Below are 18351 nucleotides of genomic sequence, written 5' to 3'. Positions count from 1 at the left end.
TAACCTTTCTACCTAAGAGCATAGAGCTTCCCTTGTGACCTAAAACATTTGTAAGCATTTCCATTGAGTGTTGAAGGTTTTCTTTAAACATGCAATCACAAATATGTAGTCCTGCAACATAGAAAATACCAGACATTTTTAAGCAACAGATTTTTTAAGATTAAAGGATATAACTGAGGAACCTCCATTATTATAGACTGCTTATCAGACACAAAGGGATAAATAAACACTTAAGTTTCAATGGAATAAATGATGCTAGGAAATCACTGAAGCCAAATAGGACACGAGGCATTTGCTTACTTGCTAAGAGTAAGAGGCTTAAAAAAGGTGATGATTAGCCGACTTTTATTAACAAATTACTGTAGCCAACTGAGTTGAATTCAGCACATTTCAAAACATGCCAGAATGATTACACAACAGCATCACTATTACACAATTGCCTGTTTGCCAGTTTTCCCTTTGCAATATAAAGAAAATAAATAGAACTACAACACTTTAAGTTACTGAAACACAATTAGCTGCAGGCAGGCAGAAGCTGCATCCTCCCTTTCTGCTACCATGCTCAAATGGCTATTAAGGCTACATGTGCCTTCTGGTCAAAGTGCTCACCTCAGTGTTTACTTGCATAGTTTCTATTACAGTGTGTGCCTTTTTTTTTTTTTTTTTTTTTTTTTTTTTTTTTTTGGCATATGCCTCATTTTGCCTATTTAAAGTCAGGCCATGGAGGCCATGGTGAAGTGTCTCTGGAAAGCCTGCCTGTGCTTGTATTTTCCATCAGGTTTGGACTGCTTTTTGTACCTGTAAAGATCATGAAAACATCAGTGGTCTGTACAGACTTCAAAGGCATTACACAGATGTTGAATAGCACTGAACAGAGCTGTCAGCAGCCAGGAGTTAAGGCAGCTCTGCACACTGGTGTTTCTGGAGAAGGCCCTCTGGCAGTAGCATACAGTTCCGACACACATCCAATGCCTGAAAGCTCATATACCACATACACAAAATGAGTAGACTGATTCAGGAACCAAAAAGCAAAGTGTCTTATGTTCAACTCTGCAGGAATAAACAAATTTATTCTTTTTTTGGGGGTGTGCTGTAAGATCAACAATCAGAAACATCAATGTTTTAGCTTACTGCCACTAGAAACTTAGTCTCTACAAGGACATGAAGATCATACTGGAAAAGGGGATTAAATCCAACCAAGAGCTCTTTTTGCTCAGAACTTGCTTTAATATCAAGCATGAGACTGCAGAACAAAGGCAAGCCTCATAATTACACATAACAGCTAATGCATCTTTTCCCATATATTACTTTGCTGGGTGCAGGTCACGTTCCCTCCCAACAGCACCAGTTTCCTCTCATTTTCAGTTCCTCATCCAAATCAAGCTGCCACAGGCAACATGATCTGCAGACAACTTATTTGCATTTTGAATGAAAAACCCTCTCTAATTTGCAATATAAACTATAGGCAGCTATACTGTTGCATGACCACCTTTATATCCACTTAAAGGCTGCACTGATTTGAAGGTCAAAGGCAGATGCCATTTTTCATATTGAAAAATGATTTAAAAGAGTAACTGGCTTTGCACTTGAGTTAGTCTAGGAATGCCAGGAGGAAAGAAAAACGCTGAGCTTCAAATATTTTGTGATTTTTACTTATCTTTAAAGTATTTTTTTAAGATAAAAATTGGAATAGACTTCTAAATGAGATCCCTCATAAATACAAACATATAAGTGTTTCTACTTTTTTCTGTTATTAATTTTGTGAAACTCAAAACCTTAATCATTGTCACAAACTTCCACTGTGGGGCAACTTCTAAATTCCATTTTTGACATTCTGTATTTCTCACCCTCAAATTTTGCTAAATCCAAGTTGTTCACACCTGCTAAACTCTAAAAAAGATGGTTAAACTGCTAAAAAGATGATTATCCTTACGCCATCCAAAAAAGCCCTCTAAAATACAGGTTTTTTCAACCTATTTGAATCCGTAGATTTACCTTAACATAGATGCTACCAGTTCTTCATTAAATAACAGTACTACTTTCTTCTACTCTCCCTGGCTATTTTTATGACATTTTCTAGAACAAAACTAGGCAAGCAGTTTATTCACTTTTCACTACCACTCTCTCTTCCTTAACTTGTGAAGAAATACTGCTTTTACATGTTGCATTCTAACCTCGTTTGCAAACACTAAGTCTAAAAGTTAGTATGTGATTTCTCGTCTGTGAGGTTCAAAGAAGTAGCCATTTATTCCTGCTTATTGCTCACATTAGTGCAGATAGATGTAGTCCTTCAAGCACTATCTCAGATGAAATAAAACAGCTACAATGACATAAGCTTGTCTTGTGCTTTTAACCTGCAGTTACACTCAGAAGGGCTAAGGAAAGTGTAGTACCAGTTGATACCAAGTGTTACTAACTGTACACAGATCTGAAAAAGATAAACAAAACAAACAGGCAAAGCCTCCCAAAAAAGAAACCTTAATCTCAAGAATTAGAGAGAAAACAGATCAACTCATGTGAAGCAAAGCAGAATTTGAAAAAGAAAGATAATGGCTGTTAACTTGCTGAAGAACAGCTATTCTCCATGAGAACTATCCACATCAACACTGTAGATGTAGATGAAAGTACAGCTTTCCAAAAATTCTACTCTAACTGAGCCAAAAGTTACAAGTCTCACCCATGGGACACTTTGCGAGACAACGCAGCCAGAAAACTGCTATGGTTTCCATCAGTCTCAACCTCAGCCTCCTGTCTGGTCCACTGTAAGGTACTTCACATGAAAGAAAGCTTGCCTTTAATTCTTTCCTGAGTAGGAACACCAGCCAACTCTTCTGTAAGATTTATCAGCACTTTTAAACAAACAAAACAACAAACATACATAAACAAACCAACAAAAAAAAAAACCCCAAACAAAAAAAGTTTGTTTCAGGAATAATGGAGTATACAAGGTTTTTTTTTTGTATTCCTGAAAAATCTAACACTTAACGTTCCATAACAATGAAGGATTCCATATTTTAAATTTCTTGCTACTGACACAGCCTAATAAAATTATCTAGAGATCAGCAAATAAAATTGAAATAAATTTTGCTTGCCTGGTCTCTTAAGTCTAGATTAATATCCAAATAAAAAATAGAAACACATATACAGAAGACCTGTAATTAAAAGGCGAATGCCACTTGCACGGGTAAAAATTGCAGGTTTAGACACAGCAGAACTTAACTTTTTTTTGAAAACAGAACAAGCATATATGAAGATTCAAAACACGTTCATTCTAACTGACGCAAGGCAACCAAAAATAATAGCCTAGAGCAAATTGCTTCCCCATCACAGAAGAACTGCTGTAAGCTGACAGCATTCCTTCTGACACTGCTTAGAGGTATTGAGTAGAAACGTGGTGTAGCACAGAATTGGGAAACTCTTGGCAAGAAAAGCTAAAGTACGTGTTTCATGTAAGCTAATATAGTCACACAGTATATAAAAAGAGTTATAGGGAGTCTATGTCCTCCATTTTGTATGGAAAATACCTTTTTTTTTCCCTTAAAATCTCATTCCTAGAAAAATATTCTCAGTTGGCTTCACTGATATGTGAATCACTTGTCTAAAATGCCTCTGAAATTAGTTAACTATTTCAAAGTGACCACGATGAAACAGCAGATTTCCATTGAATTTAACACCTCTGAAATAAAGCTGCTTTATGTATTAAAAGATAGAATTAAAAGCTTGACTAGACAGACCTCCAGATAATCTGATCTGATCCTGCTTGGATCAGATGACTTACTAAGGTCCCTTGCAACACAGGCAATCCTCTGATATGAATCACTTCATAGTCACAGAAACATTTCATGGTAACAGAAACTGTAAAAATACAAACTAAAAACTGAATATTTTACCCGTATTCCTGAATGTTGTTCAATTTGGCATGCTGCAGCATTCAAAAGATTCAAGAATTTAGAAGTTGCTAGTGGAAAAATAATCTATACAAGAAAACACTGTGTAGATCAGGATTCCTCTATGTGCTTCTTCAGTGAATTATTTCTCAAAAGTATTTATCATATATTTTTATTTTATTTGATTTACTCCATTCTACACACTAAATTTGTAATTACCAGTATTTTGAAACAAAGCCAGTTCCCCAAATCACTACACTTTCCATTCCAACACTTCTTTAAAATACATGAGAGCTTGTTTAATGATAGCAAAGCAGACCTTCAAATGATACAGTCAGAAGATATGAATAGCAACACCTTTCAGTAATTTTCATTTATGGAAAGCAGTCATGGCAGACTACTATACAATGCTTAAGATTAGTCAAATGCACATCAATTTACAGTATTCACAGAGATAAAGACTTGCCACACAAGTGTGAAAAAGACAACAGCCTTCTATACAATTTAAAAGTGATTCTCCATATACCTGCTTTACTTGCTAAAATAATTTCCTTCTCCCCAGCTTTCATTACATTTACTGATGAAACCAAGAAGTCTCTTCAGTTGAACTGGTTGAAAGTTATTTAGAATGATCAAAACTCATTTTTAGACTGCAAGCCTTGATTTACTAGGAAAAGAAGGCAAAAGTAGTACATTTCAGTAGTCAGCTTACATGTTAACAGACTTAATTCTGCTTCACAAAATATTCAATTGAACAGAGACTGTAAACAAAAGACATTGGTGCTAAATCTTAAGTGGACATTATATAAATGGTTGTTCAATATATGTGTACATACCTCTCCAGTCTAACAAAAGTGAAACTTTAGAAAATGTCAATTAGACTTTTATGCTTTCAGCTTTCAGTTTGAACAATGATACTAAACACATCTGCATGATTAGTTTACTCTTACACAGCATATCAAGGCAAAACTAAACTCTTAAGTCCTGAGTGGAAAGTTAACTAAAAATGGTACTTACACATTCACATAATCAGCTTCTAACTTGCTTTATTCATACAAGCCAGTTATTGTAAGACCTGCTAGCAAACATCAAGTCTCTGCATTCTGTTCACCTTTGCCCCAAACCAGGTTTTGGCTATGGAGTATTTTGTTGAAAGCAAGTAACTTTACCTCATCTTCTTCTGCCACACAGCAGCAGTTAAATCAAGAAAAGTCTTCTACATACTTGTAAGTTATGAATTTACATCTAGTCAAGTTTTATGGTTTCCATTTTGCTCACAGCTTCATTAATAGTGAAGGTGAAACATTTTTAAAAGATCAGGACACTCATCACTCTCCTGCTTCCAGGTTTTTATAACTCATGAAAACAAATCCTTCTAGACTGCCTAGCATGTGCCTTTATATCCTTATAAAGCAGGGATGAAAAATTCATATACATTCCTCATGCTAGTTCACCACTAAGAAGAAAGCTAAAATCTCATTACAATCAGAATCTGATTCCTTTCTGTATAACCAGGCATACTACTCAATTGGTGTTTAGTATTCTAAATTTAAGTAGTACTTTTGAATGACATTGAGGAATTTAAATTCCATTTTTTAAAACAATTTTTTTTCAACAGTGTAGATAGAATCTATAGAGTGCATTCTTCAGTGCCATTTCTAAGCCACTTATAACCATAGCAAGACTGGTAAATAACTAAATCACTCTGCTAAATCCACCTGAACAAACTAAGAAACATTTTGAAGCAGTGCTGAGTAAAGAATTTTGGTGAGTTGTAAGACAGCTACATGTACGGTATACTGTACTATCACAGCTCCAAACCCTTTATAAAAACCTAACATTCCTTCTTCCCGTTTTATAGTATTTATGCAGTCTCTCATGCCCTCATACTGAGTATTGATGGGAAGCACTTCATAGCCAAGGTCTGTATTGTCAATTATTGTACGGGTCCCTTGAATATGAAGGCGATGTAGAACTGTCTCCAGTGGGTAAAGCATGATATCAGCACAAAGGCTAGCAGCAAAGCTAGCAATAAGTTCTGGAAAATACGCATCCAGCATGCTCTGCACAGAAGATGAGCTCTCTGTTGAGAGGTTGTGAGAATTCTGCCTTTTCAGAACAAACAGAACAAGCTTCTGGACGATGGAACTGATGACATAGTGAAGAACTCCATGTAGAGCCGTTGGAAAAGTCAACACCATCAGAGGAAGGAGACGTTTGCTATGGGGTACTCCCATGCCTACAACTCTGCCGATCCCTTCTTTCACACAGTCCAAAATTCCAGGATTATCGCGAATGATTTCACTCTACAAACATAAGGGAATAGTTACAACCTGTGTAACTCATTTCTCAGACGTTCTGACATCCACTTTAACATGCTGTTTACTACAGTTCAACTCTTTCCATCTTACTAGGGAAGTTACTTGTTTATATGCTACTAAACCTGAACAGCCATACCAATCTAATTTTTTTGCTCTAACACTCTTGATAATGTTCAAGAAAACTTGCTTTTAAAGCTGAACTTCTATTTAGAATTTTTTATTATTAAATCTACATCTGAATTACTTGTCTTACTACCAAAAACACTGAACTTTTTGCATATTACAAATGGTATCAGTTCGCACTAGAACCACTTGGTACTGAAATGCTTATTTTAGAATACAAATACTAGGAAGCATTTATCCAGTTCAACATCTATCCTGTCCTTCAAAGGTTTTAACAGAATTCTTTGTATACCAGCTACGGCTATAGGACCAAGACATTTTTTCTCCCTTTCTCACATTTATCCAGATTTCATGTTTTATCATCACTATTATATCTATACTTAATTTGGGAGTTCTTCTCCGTGCCCAAGTCTTTAGGTGCCTATCAGATGGATCCTTACCACATGTGAGGAGGAGACCATAACAGTCCCCATCTTCCAGCCACCAAGTCATTGTAACAGAACAGAAAGTGATTCAGATATTTGAAATTTTGCTATTTCTCCCTCGTATCATCACAGATCTGTCACTTCAAAGCTATGCTTACTTTTGTCAAACACGCCACCATGTGGTCATCACATGCTCATGAGACAACTACATCCAAGTAACTGCAGTAGAAATTTAAAGCATACTTAAAGTGTGTACACTTTATGAATTATATATAAGAAGTATCAAAATTGTTTTGTTGAACAGTATATCTCACCAGAATTAAAATATTCAAACAAAGTTAATATATATCCAAAAAAGACCCTACAATCTTAACAGTTTTTAGTTCCCCTCTTGCACTACAGGAATATAACACAAAGTAAATGTATAGGAATATAAATTAGGCAAGATAAGCTGCGTTAGTTAATACAGCATAAGAAGGTCTTGACAAATGCTCGCATTACTTGTGCTTCTAATAAAAGAGTTTATGATGATGTTTTCAGGAACTGGAATTCCTCATTTCATATTTATATTCAGTAGATTTTCAGCATATTTATATTCAGTAGAATACAGAATACAGTTGAGCTTACCATGTACCAATACACAGCTACTGTGTGTAACCTAAAATCTTCTAAATTCTTGGTGGGATCACTTCGATAAATGTACAAAGATGGTCACTTATTTAAAAGGCTGGAGGAGAGCCTTTTTTTTTTTTCTTTCTTTTTTTTTTTTTTTTAAATTAGTTTGCTACTTGGCACAAATAACTTACTTTGAAAATTTAAACAGGATTTAAATTATGCCCCCTTCTACCATTTCCAACACAACAGCTAACATCCTTTCAGGCAAATATATGCAATATATTTGAACAAATGACCTGAACAAAACACCTCTTTCTGTTGCCAGAAAGACAATTCAAATGAATGAAAGATGATCTAGAATATAGTGCTATGGGTTACTTTGCGCAGTTACAAAGCATGTTAAGATACATCCTAGTGACATAAACAGATTTTCCTGAAACTTATTTTCATAGCAAAGGAAGAACTAGCAGAAGGTTGATGAGATGGAAGTAGCCCTAAAATAGTACAGTTCAATTTTTTTAACAAAACAAAGCTGAATTATTAGAAAATTATAGTAATTTTTATAAGGGGAAAGTCACTACAATAATTTTTCTGGAGTCTATCAAAACCTTTACATGACAAAGATAGCTCCTATGGTTTATCTGGTACAAAACACGCAGAAGTAACTTGAAGAAGTAGTAACTTGAAGAAGTAACGACACCATTTTACAAATATTGTATTCCAACTCTATTAATTGGCATATCTCATCCTAAGTTTCCGCTTAAAATAATACAACTAATACACCTATTGTAATAGACACTTTACTCTTTGAATTAACAAGTCGTGCAACCCCAAGTAAAATAACCACAACTACTACAATATACAACCGACAAGGACAAACACAAGGATTTATTTAATCTAACCTATATAAAAAAGAACTGTATCTTATAAACATTGTAAAAACATAAAAGTTACCTGCACTGTTTCAATCAGGCTTGCAGAATAAAAAGGCATTGCTATCACATGTGTTAAGCTGCAGAAATTAACAAAATACAAATTAAGGTCTGGACACTGCTACAATATTAGCCTAATTTGTAACTGAAAGTTGATAAAAGTCATCTATCAAGTGACACCTGACAGAAATTAGCAAACCTTAATTCAATTACTAAAGCACACAAAAAAACCCTTCAATCTGAACTGCAATAAGCATTAAATTCTATTTCCCTTTTACCAGATCACCTGAAGTTTCAGAGGAATTAGAACTTAATTATTAAAAAAGCTGATCTTTCAAATCAGTGTGGCTCCATGAAAGAAACTAGTAGTAAAAAAATAATTTATGCAACTATCATACGATTAAGGTTATTGAAAGTTAGCATTAACACCCTGTCAGACAGATATGGCTGCGGATCAAACTGTTGTACCGTGTGGTTTGTGATCTCTCATACAATTTGAAACTTAGAAATGCATGTAAGATTCTGAAAATAAACACTGATATAAATGGCAAGCAATAAGAAACAAGGTAATAACACATGCTACACTTACCCTTTGAGTAGAAGGTGGCCACCTATCTGCTTGAGGTTCCATTTATGTGAAAGCTCTCTAGAAAGAAAAATAGTATTTCTCTTAATACTGCTAAAACCAGTTACTCTCAACTGTTTGAGAGTTGGGAAATATTAGGCACCATGAACACTTGGAAGATATCCACTAAGCCATAATACTTAGCAGATGTGAAAAATGAAATCACCTAGATAAATTAAGTGATCTGTGAAAGCCTAACCTATCAATTCAGTAGGTACAATTATCCTCTTACTTGAGGAGCAAAGTCAGAAGAGCTTGCCAATGGACACCCAACTTACCACAGAAATGTTAATGTACACTTCTACTACTCTGTTCTAAATCAGGAGAGTTTATTGATTGTGAATTATAATCAACATATCAGTCCCCTTCTTGTCTGCTTTGGAGCTTGATGAATCTTCTTAATCAGTGATGCTAGTGGCACTAGTTTCTACAGTTAATAAACTCATCTCCCAGTGTGAGTCCAAGGATATACATCATCAAGAAAGCAAGCTGATCCAGCAGAAAACTGAATAGACTGGTGCACATAAAGACAGCCATTCTTGCCAGATCACTTCCCTAACCTAGTTCACTGTGTAACTTCTCAGCTGTTGTGTTGGTGCAGAGGTGGGTGTAGCACTGACGAAACTGAGCAACTACTATCAGGTATAATCGCTTCTTTCAGCTGCAGCATCAGTTTATTTCTCAAACTGTTGAATAAATGTCCCACAAGAAAGTCATCAATTACATTGGGCAGAAATCAGAACTGTGAAACCTCACATGCTGTATTGCTACTCACGAATTAAATCATTATCTTTGGATGTATTTCAAACAAATATGAACTCACACTCAGATGAAAGTATATTCCTAGGAATCTCTGTTACCTGTGAGGCAAAGGCGATCAAAAAGCTTAAGTACATACTGCATGCAATTTAAGTATGAATGACTGTAATGCCTATGACATCTGCCATGATTTTTTGTCAGTATGCATGCAGGCTTTGTAGTAGCTCAAATCATCCTGCCCATTTCTTATTTCTAAGGACAGTTCAGTTTAGAGGTCCCCAGGTCTGTACACACATTTAAAATTCAGTCATTTGTGTCCTCAAAGCTATCCTGCTTCTCAAGCCCTCCGGTCCATTCAAACTTCAGTACAAAAAAACAGCCTGAAAACCTAACCACTCGTCTGCCTTCCTAAAACACCTTCTAAAAAGCGTCTTTACCAGCCTCAGTGTTTGTCCTGCAACTGTTAAGTATCTTTTCCTATCTTACTTATTATGCCAGAATCTACTTGCTTGTCGCTAAAGTTTTAGTGACTTTATATAACAAAATTTCTCACAAATACTCTTCTACTTAATATACATATCTATAACAGATCCGAAAACATATCATTACAGCTATCCATCACTCCTATGAGCTCTGGACCATTACAAAATGAAATACTGAGGAGAAAGTCTTCTGACAAGATTTACTCACACTTACGTGTGATGGTACAGATAGCCCCAGTGAAGTAGAATGGCAAATACATCCTTTAAAGTGGGCACAAAATTTTATTTGGCCCCATTTATTGTGAGACTACTGAACGATGTACATATAGCTGTTGGTAAAGAAGTGCAGAAGATAAACCTGATAACCACACGGACTCATACTTAACATGTCTTTTAATGTATAGGTCAGGCCATTTTATTTTCTCACTTCAAAAGGCAGTGGAAATGATTAGAAAGTTGGCAGTATTGCCTCATTAACCAAGATTTCTATTTAGAATAATGAAACCAAGACTTTAGACATGATAGCTGCTAGTATCACACAGCATAACATATGCACAAAAACAATCTTATGAGTCCTTTCATGCCAATAGAGTACTAAATACTAATTGCAACTTCATTTCTATAGTGAGACAGCTAGGCAGATAGACTGAACACATAGTTCACCAGTTACAACTGACTGCTTTAACCTATTTAAGCTTTTCAAACAATGTTACATTGTCAAAAATTGATGATTAATTTATTAGAGCAGTTAAAAAAAATGCAATACCTTGGTAAAGGTGTAAATTCACTGATGATGCCCTCTGTTCCAAGGGTTATGCCTTGAACAATAAAAGTGCTGCCCATTCCCTTCCAAAGGGCTCTTGGACCCTATATTTTGAGGTATACAATTAAAGTCAAGCAAAGTAACACTTAGTGTTCCCACTTTTTTGCTCCTTTTCATAAAATACCAGCAACTCCCAGCTATCCAGTGGGTAGAAATCTAACTTTATATTTCCATATTCCCAAATTCAAAATGCAACTAACTTCTTGCAACTCTGCAAATTACATAATTTCAAATAGTTGTCAATAATTTGAGAGGTGACAGGCATGTCTCCGCAGATATTTTGTACCTTAAATCCAACCATTTCCACTAGGCAAAAAGTATTTGAGATGTTAAAGCACAGCTGTAAGAAATCCAGAAAGTCCTTTTCCACTTTTTTTCTTATTTTTAATTTTGGGACATTTCTCTCCAAGGGCTACGCAGAATTTGAGATTCATGCACAACTGTTTTAGGAATTACTTATTTAATTCTAAATATCTTTATCTACATAAAAAAAAAATCTTTTTTTTTTTTTTAAGGATCTTAACACAAGGTTAATTTTAGAGAATGTAAATTACTAATATCTCCTAAAACTGTCACCAATAAATATTAAGTCTGATAAAATGAATTTACAGATATCTTTTAAAAATTTCTGCAACAGAAGTAATACCTCTTTACAATACCCAAGCTCTTTAACTACCAATTACATCTAGAATATGCTTCAGTACACACTTGCTCTAGTAACCTCCATCACGCACATGCAACTAAACACCAAAAACTGACCTGTGTCTTATTGATGCTGTACATAATATTGACAATAGTAAAAGGAGTGAGATGATAGTTCCGAGCATGATAATTAACCTGTTAAAAGATAAATTACGGTATTTTTTTAAACACATATGCAAATGTTAAAACTCTACAGAAAAAGCACTTGCAAAATTAGGCTTTTTCGGAAAACAAAACAAACAAACAAAAAAAACTATGAAGATCAGCCAAAGTGAACAAAATATTAATAATTTCTCCATTGAATTTTAAGGAAACATACAGAATGTGTTTACATTTTAAGCATACAGATCTAAAAGAGGAAAAAGCACTGAAAATAATTAAGACAAAGCATCCTGCTTATAAATGGAGATACAAAAATTGTCACATAAACGCTGTTTTAGATTATTCTCCATCATTCAAATGGAAAAGAACATGAAAGTTGAAAGTAAGTTAAATTTTGAGGTGGAAATTTTGAATTTTAAGTAAATTTTCAGTGGAAAACATGAATGCTGTAAGTGAAAACACAATCCAGCAGTGTCTTTTTAAAAATTTTGCAGAATTTTTAAAGCAGAGAACTCTACAAAAACTAAAATTCGGCAGAAAATAAAAGCACATGAAACTAGTAGAGAATACAACAGGTCTGTGTAGAAGAAGAAATATAAAAGATATACCTGACACTGACGACGCAGGACAATGCAAGGATGAGCCAAAACATTTTCTGTAAAGAGGCTTTAAAAAAAATGTGTATTTAAAACATCAGAAGTAACTGTAAACGGATTTAATAATACTTTTTTTTCCCTTTAATACTCTTAGCACTGTGTTTGGGGAAAAAAAAAAAAAGAAAACACAAAACCTAAAACCCTACGTATTAATTTTATACTTTGTGAATGAATGAGGTACTGTGGAGGACTGCCACATAAATCACCAGTAACACAAAAGGACAAGTATTAAAAAGATATCCACAAAATAAAAACAACAACGAAAAAAATTACCCATCCACCCACTCCAACGCATACATTCAGAAAGAAAAAGTAATTGCCTCTACACGTACATTTTTTCATAGGCAGAACAAAGTATTAAAATTCTTAAATCCTCTTTCCTCAAAACACAAGGGGGAAAAAAAAAACATGTCTGAGTCAGCATCAGGAGGGTTACCTTCCAATTTTATATTCATTTCACACACCACAGTACTCATCAAGGCATTCCCTAGAAAGGCTAGGCAACTGTTATTAAACCTAGTTTGGAAATTTTCTGCAATACAGTTTTCATCAGAAAATGCTACTGGATGAAACCAACTCTCTCACTCTGAAGAGTGTTTTCACTCAAACGTTCAGAGTAAAGTTCTGTTAGTTCTAAAATAGCACTTGTGGTCACAGTCATCAGAGAAACTTTAATTTCATCCCAAAGCATACAAGTGAGTAGTGATCTCTACGTGGTTCAAATCTGTGATCTGGATTACAAATAAATAAGATGCAGACTCCATGTCAAGCATCCCTGACAACATTTGCAACCCCAAACCTACTGGCACAGCTGGCACAGCTTTCTACTAGACAAGCTTTACTCAGGATAAACAAATATTAATTGAAACATGCAGTATTGAGGCTGCAATTTCTTAAACTATTAAGCTAATTAGAAATTTGCTGTTACTGAAAGGGGTGAAAGTTTCTCTCTCTTTTTTAACAAGCTCTTTTTGCAATTCATTTCCCCATTTAACACAGTTTTAATAAATACAGCACACTCATCAGCAGGTCTAAATGAGCAGCAGAGCCAGTGCAAGGAAAACAAGAGAACGGGAGTGGGCAGTTTAATGAGATATGATGATCTAATTTAAGAGGCTCATTTGGACCGCTACGAAGCTCAGAAGCTCACTTCTGAGTGAGCTCTTAGAAGCTCACTTGCTAAAAGCAGTCCTTCCTATCCTTTATCCCTTTCATAACTGGCCTCCCACCATTTAAGCCAGTTTCTACTGCCTCTAACAGCTAGTCCACATTCACATAAACCTGACTTAATGAAAAAGCAAAGAAATATGCAGCATCCTCACGGGCTTTGCCTTTTATGTTTAGTCAGTCATACTGGTCATATTGGTTCAAATAAGTTCTAGGCATCAAGGGTGATGACAATGGGATAAGAAGGAGGACTGTTTTATAGCTGTGAGCCGAGTAAGAGGTCCTCCTCTTTAAACTGCAGTACATCTCAACTGTCCATAAAACTGAAGCCTTGAGAAATGTCACAAGCACTCTGAAGGGAGCATCCTGAAGGGGCAAGCTCTGAAAGGAAAGCCCTTCTCTCTGAGAATTCTTACACTGAGATCAATAAGAAATAAAGCAGTAATAATAAGAAACAAAAAATACTATCAATAAATACTATCAACACTTCACAAAATACTATCAACACAATCACCAAAAGTAAAGAATAAAATGTGTATTAATCCACTATGCCAAATCAAGTTTACTATTCCAGGATACTTTGTTACAAAACTTAAAGGCTCCATTATCTTCTTAGGAAGATTCAGATAACACCTCAAAACATTAGTAGGAGTAGCAAGCATGGAAGTAATTTTCTTGTGCTATTTTCACATTTCTGTGATAGATAAGTACATAGGGCAGACAGGGATAAGGACACAAAGGTTTCCAGTATTCACTAATGACAGCGGCATTTTCATAGGGAACACTTCAATTAGAGAAACAGAAATCGGCACTGCTTTTTCGTAGTAGGTTTCTACATGCAGTTCAATTGTGTGGTCTACTGATATAAAAACATGTAACAAAAATGTGCAAGACAACTTCAGCTTTACTGCAGCAAAATCTTTGAAAATTATACAACTCCTACCTTGCGAGTCCAATACCAAAGCCTGCAAATCTGTTCAATTGGTCTGAAAGAAATGAAAATAGATTATATAGAGTGATAACCATGAAGGGCAGAAAACCATGCAGATCACTGGAATATGCACTTTTATAGCATACTTGCTTGAGCAAATTACAAGCATTAAATCAAAACATTTATGTCAACCCAGCAAAAGAAGATATTAAAAATAGTTCACCAAGGTACACCTGCAGTTTGGATCATATCCTTGTGAATGCTTTATTTATGTACTTTTGTACATAAAAAGTTTCATGTATTTACAAAGAAGAATCCAATGCAGAAGAAACAAGACAAAGCGAATAGTTACGGTGTAACACTATTTTTATATCTAACAAAGCTAAGTCAAATCCGTAATTGTCAGAATAACATGTATGAGAGTTTGCAAATTGAATTGCAAATGTACATGTGTTAGCAGAAGTTAATTTAAAACCAGACAGCAAAAAGAGAGAAGCTTAAGAAGGGGTAACACAAAACACCACCAATGATATAATAGTGGTCATCAATATGACGTGAGTTTTCAAATCAGCTGTTTGCCTCCATTTCTTTGCAAACTCTTTACTAAAGAACGCATAAAATGGAAATGTGAAAATGGCTTCAGATCTCTTCTGTCTGTAAACAGACAGATATTTACAGATTTAGACAACTGTTAATCAGGAAAGGTTTAAAAAAATCTGAAAATTGTAAAGGCAAACAGAAAATAAATGCTCAATCCTAAATTACTGGTGCAAGCAGATTGTGTACATGGAGAATCTCAGTAACTTCAGTGGGCCCTGCTTGGACACAGAATGACAGAATCACAGAATGTTTAAGATTGGAAGGGATGCCTAGAGATCATCTAGTCCAACTCCCCTGCTCAAGCAAGGACATCCTGGCACTGGCACAGGTTGGCATCCAGGCATGTGTGGAAGATCTCCAGAGAAGGAGACTCCACGTCCCTGGGCAGCCTGTGCCAGGGCGCTATCACCCTCACAGGAAAGAAGTTCTTCCTCTAACCTCCTCCTCACATGGAGATGGAACTTCCTGTGGTGCAGTTTGCACCCATTACCCCTTGTCCTGTCACTGGCCACCACTGAGAAGAGCTTGGCGCCTTCCTCCCTACATTCCCCCTTCATGAACTTATACATGTTGATCAGATCCCTTCTCAGCCTTCTCTTCTTCGAGCTGAACAGGCCCAACTCAGTCTCTCCTCATACAAGAAATGTTCCAGTCCCTTAGTCTTTGTTGCTCTCTGCTGGTCCCCATCTAGAAGCTCCACGTCCCTCTTATACTGGGGAGTCCAGAACTGCCCCCAATACTCCAGGTGCGGCCTCCCCAGAGCTGAGCAGAGGGGCAGGATCCCCTCCCTCCACCTGCTGCCAACATCCTCCTGATGCAGCCAGGAGCCCATGGGCCTTCTTGGCCATGAGGGAACTGCTGCCTCGTGTGTAACTTGGTGTCCACCAGGACTCCCACGTCCCTCTTTGCGGAGCTGCTTTCCAGCAGGGTGACCCCTAATCTGTCCTGGTGCCTGCGGTTATTCCTGCCCAGGTGCAGGACCCTGCACTTGTCCTTGTTGAACCTCAGGAGGTTCCTCTCTACCCAGCTCTCCAGCCTGTCCAGGTCCCTCTGGATGGCAGCACAGCCCTCCGGAGTGTCGGCCACTCCACCCAGCTTGGTGTCATCCGCAACATGACAGATATCATTGGACTCAATGATATAGAAAATCTTTATTATCTCTCTGAAAGGCAGAATTAACAACCTGCATGAGCAGCTAGGAGAAAAAAAGTTACCGTCAGAGCATTTAAAAATATTTCATCAGTGTTCTGATAGATAAGTTAAGGGTTATATACAACCTCCTGTAAGATAAAGACCTAAAAATATTACAGATGATACGTATATAAGCACCAAGAAACACAATGCAAAATTACCTAAACTAATCTTTTGTTAGACTTCTGATACACAACTGTTCATCGGGTGTTCCAAAATACCCTCAGGACTTATTGTTCTCTTTATGTATTCTTGACTTACTAAATTTCTCCTAAACCATCTCACCCTCGCAAAGATGTTCAAGGAGAGTTTCACGTGCATTTCCCAACAGCCACTGAGTAAGAATGGAGGTGTGTCCCTTGCTCAGATTCTACTAACTTTACAATTTCTTCCCCGTGATGCACCATAATTGTTTTCACTTGGTCAGCTCCTGCCCTATCGACTACTCCCTAAAGACACCCAACAGATGGCAGACACAAGGTCAGGAACCTCAACGTTGAGCACACAACGAAACAAAAGGGCAGCCCGACAGCATGTGCTGCACAAGCGAAGGTGCTTTCCGTTCCGCAAGCTACCGTACATTAAGCATTTCCTCGAGAGATCACAGTTCATAGGACGAAAAGCGCAAGAGCTGCGCAGTGGCTGTCGCCCGTCATGGCCTCCCTCGTCCTCCATCTCCCTCCCCAGCGCGGGCGGCCCGATGGTAGCGGCGGCGGCCACGGCGGCCCTGCCCCTCCTTACCGGCGCCGGGGCCGCCCGCCGCCAGGCCGGGCTCCTCGTTGAGGGCGGCGCCCCCCAGCGGCGTCCCCGCGCCGTACGGCGGCGTCTTCTCCCCCCAGTGCAGGTTGCGGCTGCCAGGGATGTCGGGCGGGCTCGTGACCCAGTGGCTCAGCTCCGCGGCGCTGCCGAAAGGCCGCCCGCCGGCGCCCGGCTCATCGCGGCCGCCGCCGCGGTAGCCGAGGCCGTCGAAGCCCTCGGGGCGCCGCGGGTGCATGATGGCGGCGGGGGGGCAGGGAAAGGGTGGGCGGCCGTAACGGCCCTAACGGCAGAGGGGCCGCTCACCTGCCGCCCCCGCGCCACTTCCGGCTCAGAGAGGCAGGCACGTGACCCCGGGAAAGGCGGGGCAGCCAATGGCTCTCGTCCTTCCGGCAGCGGTGCGCGGTGCTGCCCCCTGCTGTGCCGGCGGAGGCGGGGGGCGGGGCCATGGGCGGGGCCGTTAGCTCGGACGTTAGCGCGACCGTTAGCGCGACCGTTAGCGCGGACATGTCGGTTCCGCGGTCGTTACGCTCAGGCTTCGCGGCCCTTCCGCCGCTGCCCGGACGCGGAGGGCCGCACCACAGTGTAAAGCAGCCCGGGCATCCCGCTCGTACGAGGCTTTTGGGTTGTAGTCTAAGCGGCTGGCGGCCGCGGCCGTCCCTTGCCATCTGCCGGCAGCCCCTAGTGCACCCTCGAGGACCCTGCCTCGCAGGGTCCCTCTGCTCGGGCAGTTGTCACGGCACCCTGGAAGCAGGATATATGCAACCCAGAAGCACAGAGCAGTTGGCTAACACATGCAAAGCAAGCCAGTCCGACAAGTTGGCAGGAGAGGCATTAATACACTCACCACCTGCATACGGTGCAGGCTGGGCTCTCAGCAGAAAGTAGGGAGTGTCCAGACACCCTCGCTCCTTGATGCACACACATCCTCAGTGCTGCTGAACTGTGGTCTCCTGATTTCTGTTTTCATTGTCCTTCACATTTTTGTACCTTTTCACATCAGTGTTCCTCCTTTTAAATCACTGCATTGCTAACTCTTCTTGTTTCGGAAGACCTACCTGTAGTTTGTGTAACCTTCCTTGCCTTGCATTACTCTACTCAGTACACCAAGGATGCTCTGTGTAGTTTTTTCACAGCTCTTTCTCACAGTTGAACATTCTTCTCTGCTTTTTCAGCCAAGGTTTCAGAGTTGGGCCTTGTCAAAAGAGTAATAGTCGCATGAATCTGTAGTCAGGGTTACCTCCTCTCTCTCTA

General features: G+C 38.5%; 1 protein-coding gene across 1 annotated transcript; it reads right to left on the bottom strand.

Annotated features, from left to right (window-relative positions):
- Nucleotides 1-4148: 4148 nt before the first annotated feature.
- SLC25A46 (solute carrier family 25 member 46) lies at nucleotides 4149-17335 on the bottom strand. The gene is made up of 8 exons (XM_026044489.1): nucleotides 17062-17335; nucleotides 14563-14605; nucleotides 12405-12462; nucleotides 11752-11829; nucleotides 10936-11036; nucleotides 8893-8949; nucleotides 8326-8383; nucleotides 4149-5950 (listed from the first exon to the last, which is right to left on the bottom strand). The coding sequence occupies exons 1-8, from the start codon at nucleotides 17333-17335 to the stop codon at nucleotides 5615-5617; spliced, it is 1005 nt and encodes a 334-aa protein (XP_025900274.1). The 3' UTR covers nucleotides 4149-5614.
- Between the last annotated feature and the right edge of the window lie 1016 nt (nucleotides 17336-18351).

This window comes from Nothoprocta perdicaria, unplaced genomic scaffold, assembly GCF_003342845.1.
Source record: "Nothoprocta perdicaria isolate Ctin4 unplaced genomic scaffold, notPer1 scaffold_368, whole genome shotgun sequence".
Taxonomy (NCBI): domain Eukaryota; kingdom Metazoa; phylum Chordata; class Aves; order Tinamiformes; family Tinamidae; genus Nothoprocta; species Nothoprocta perdicaria.
Note: the sequence above shows the minus strand (reverse complement) of the source record. Positions and strands in the feature narration are given on the sequence as shown.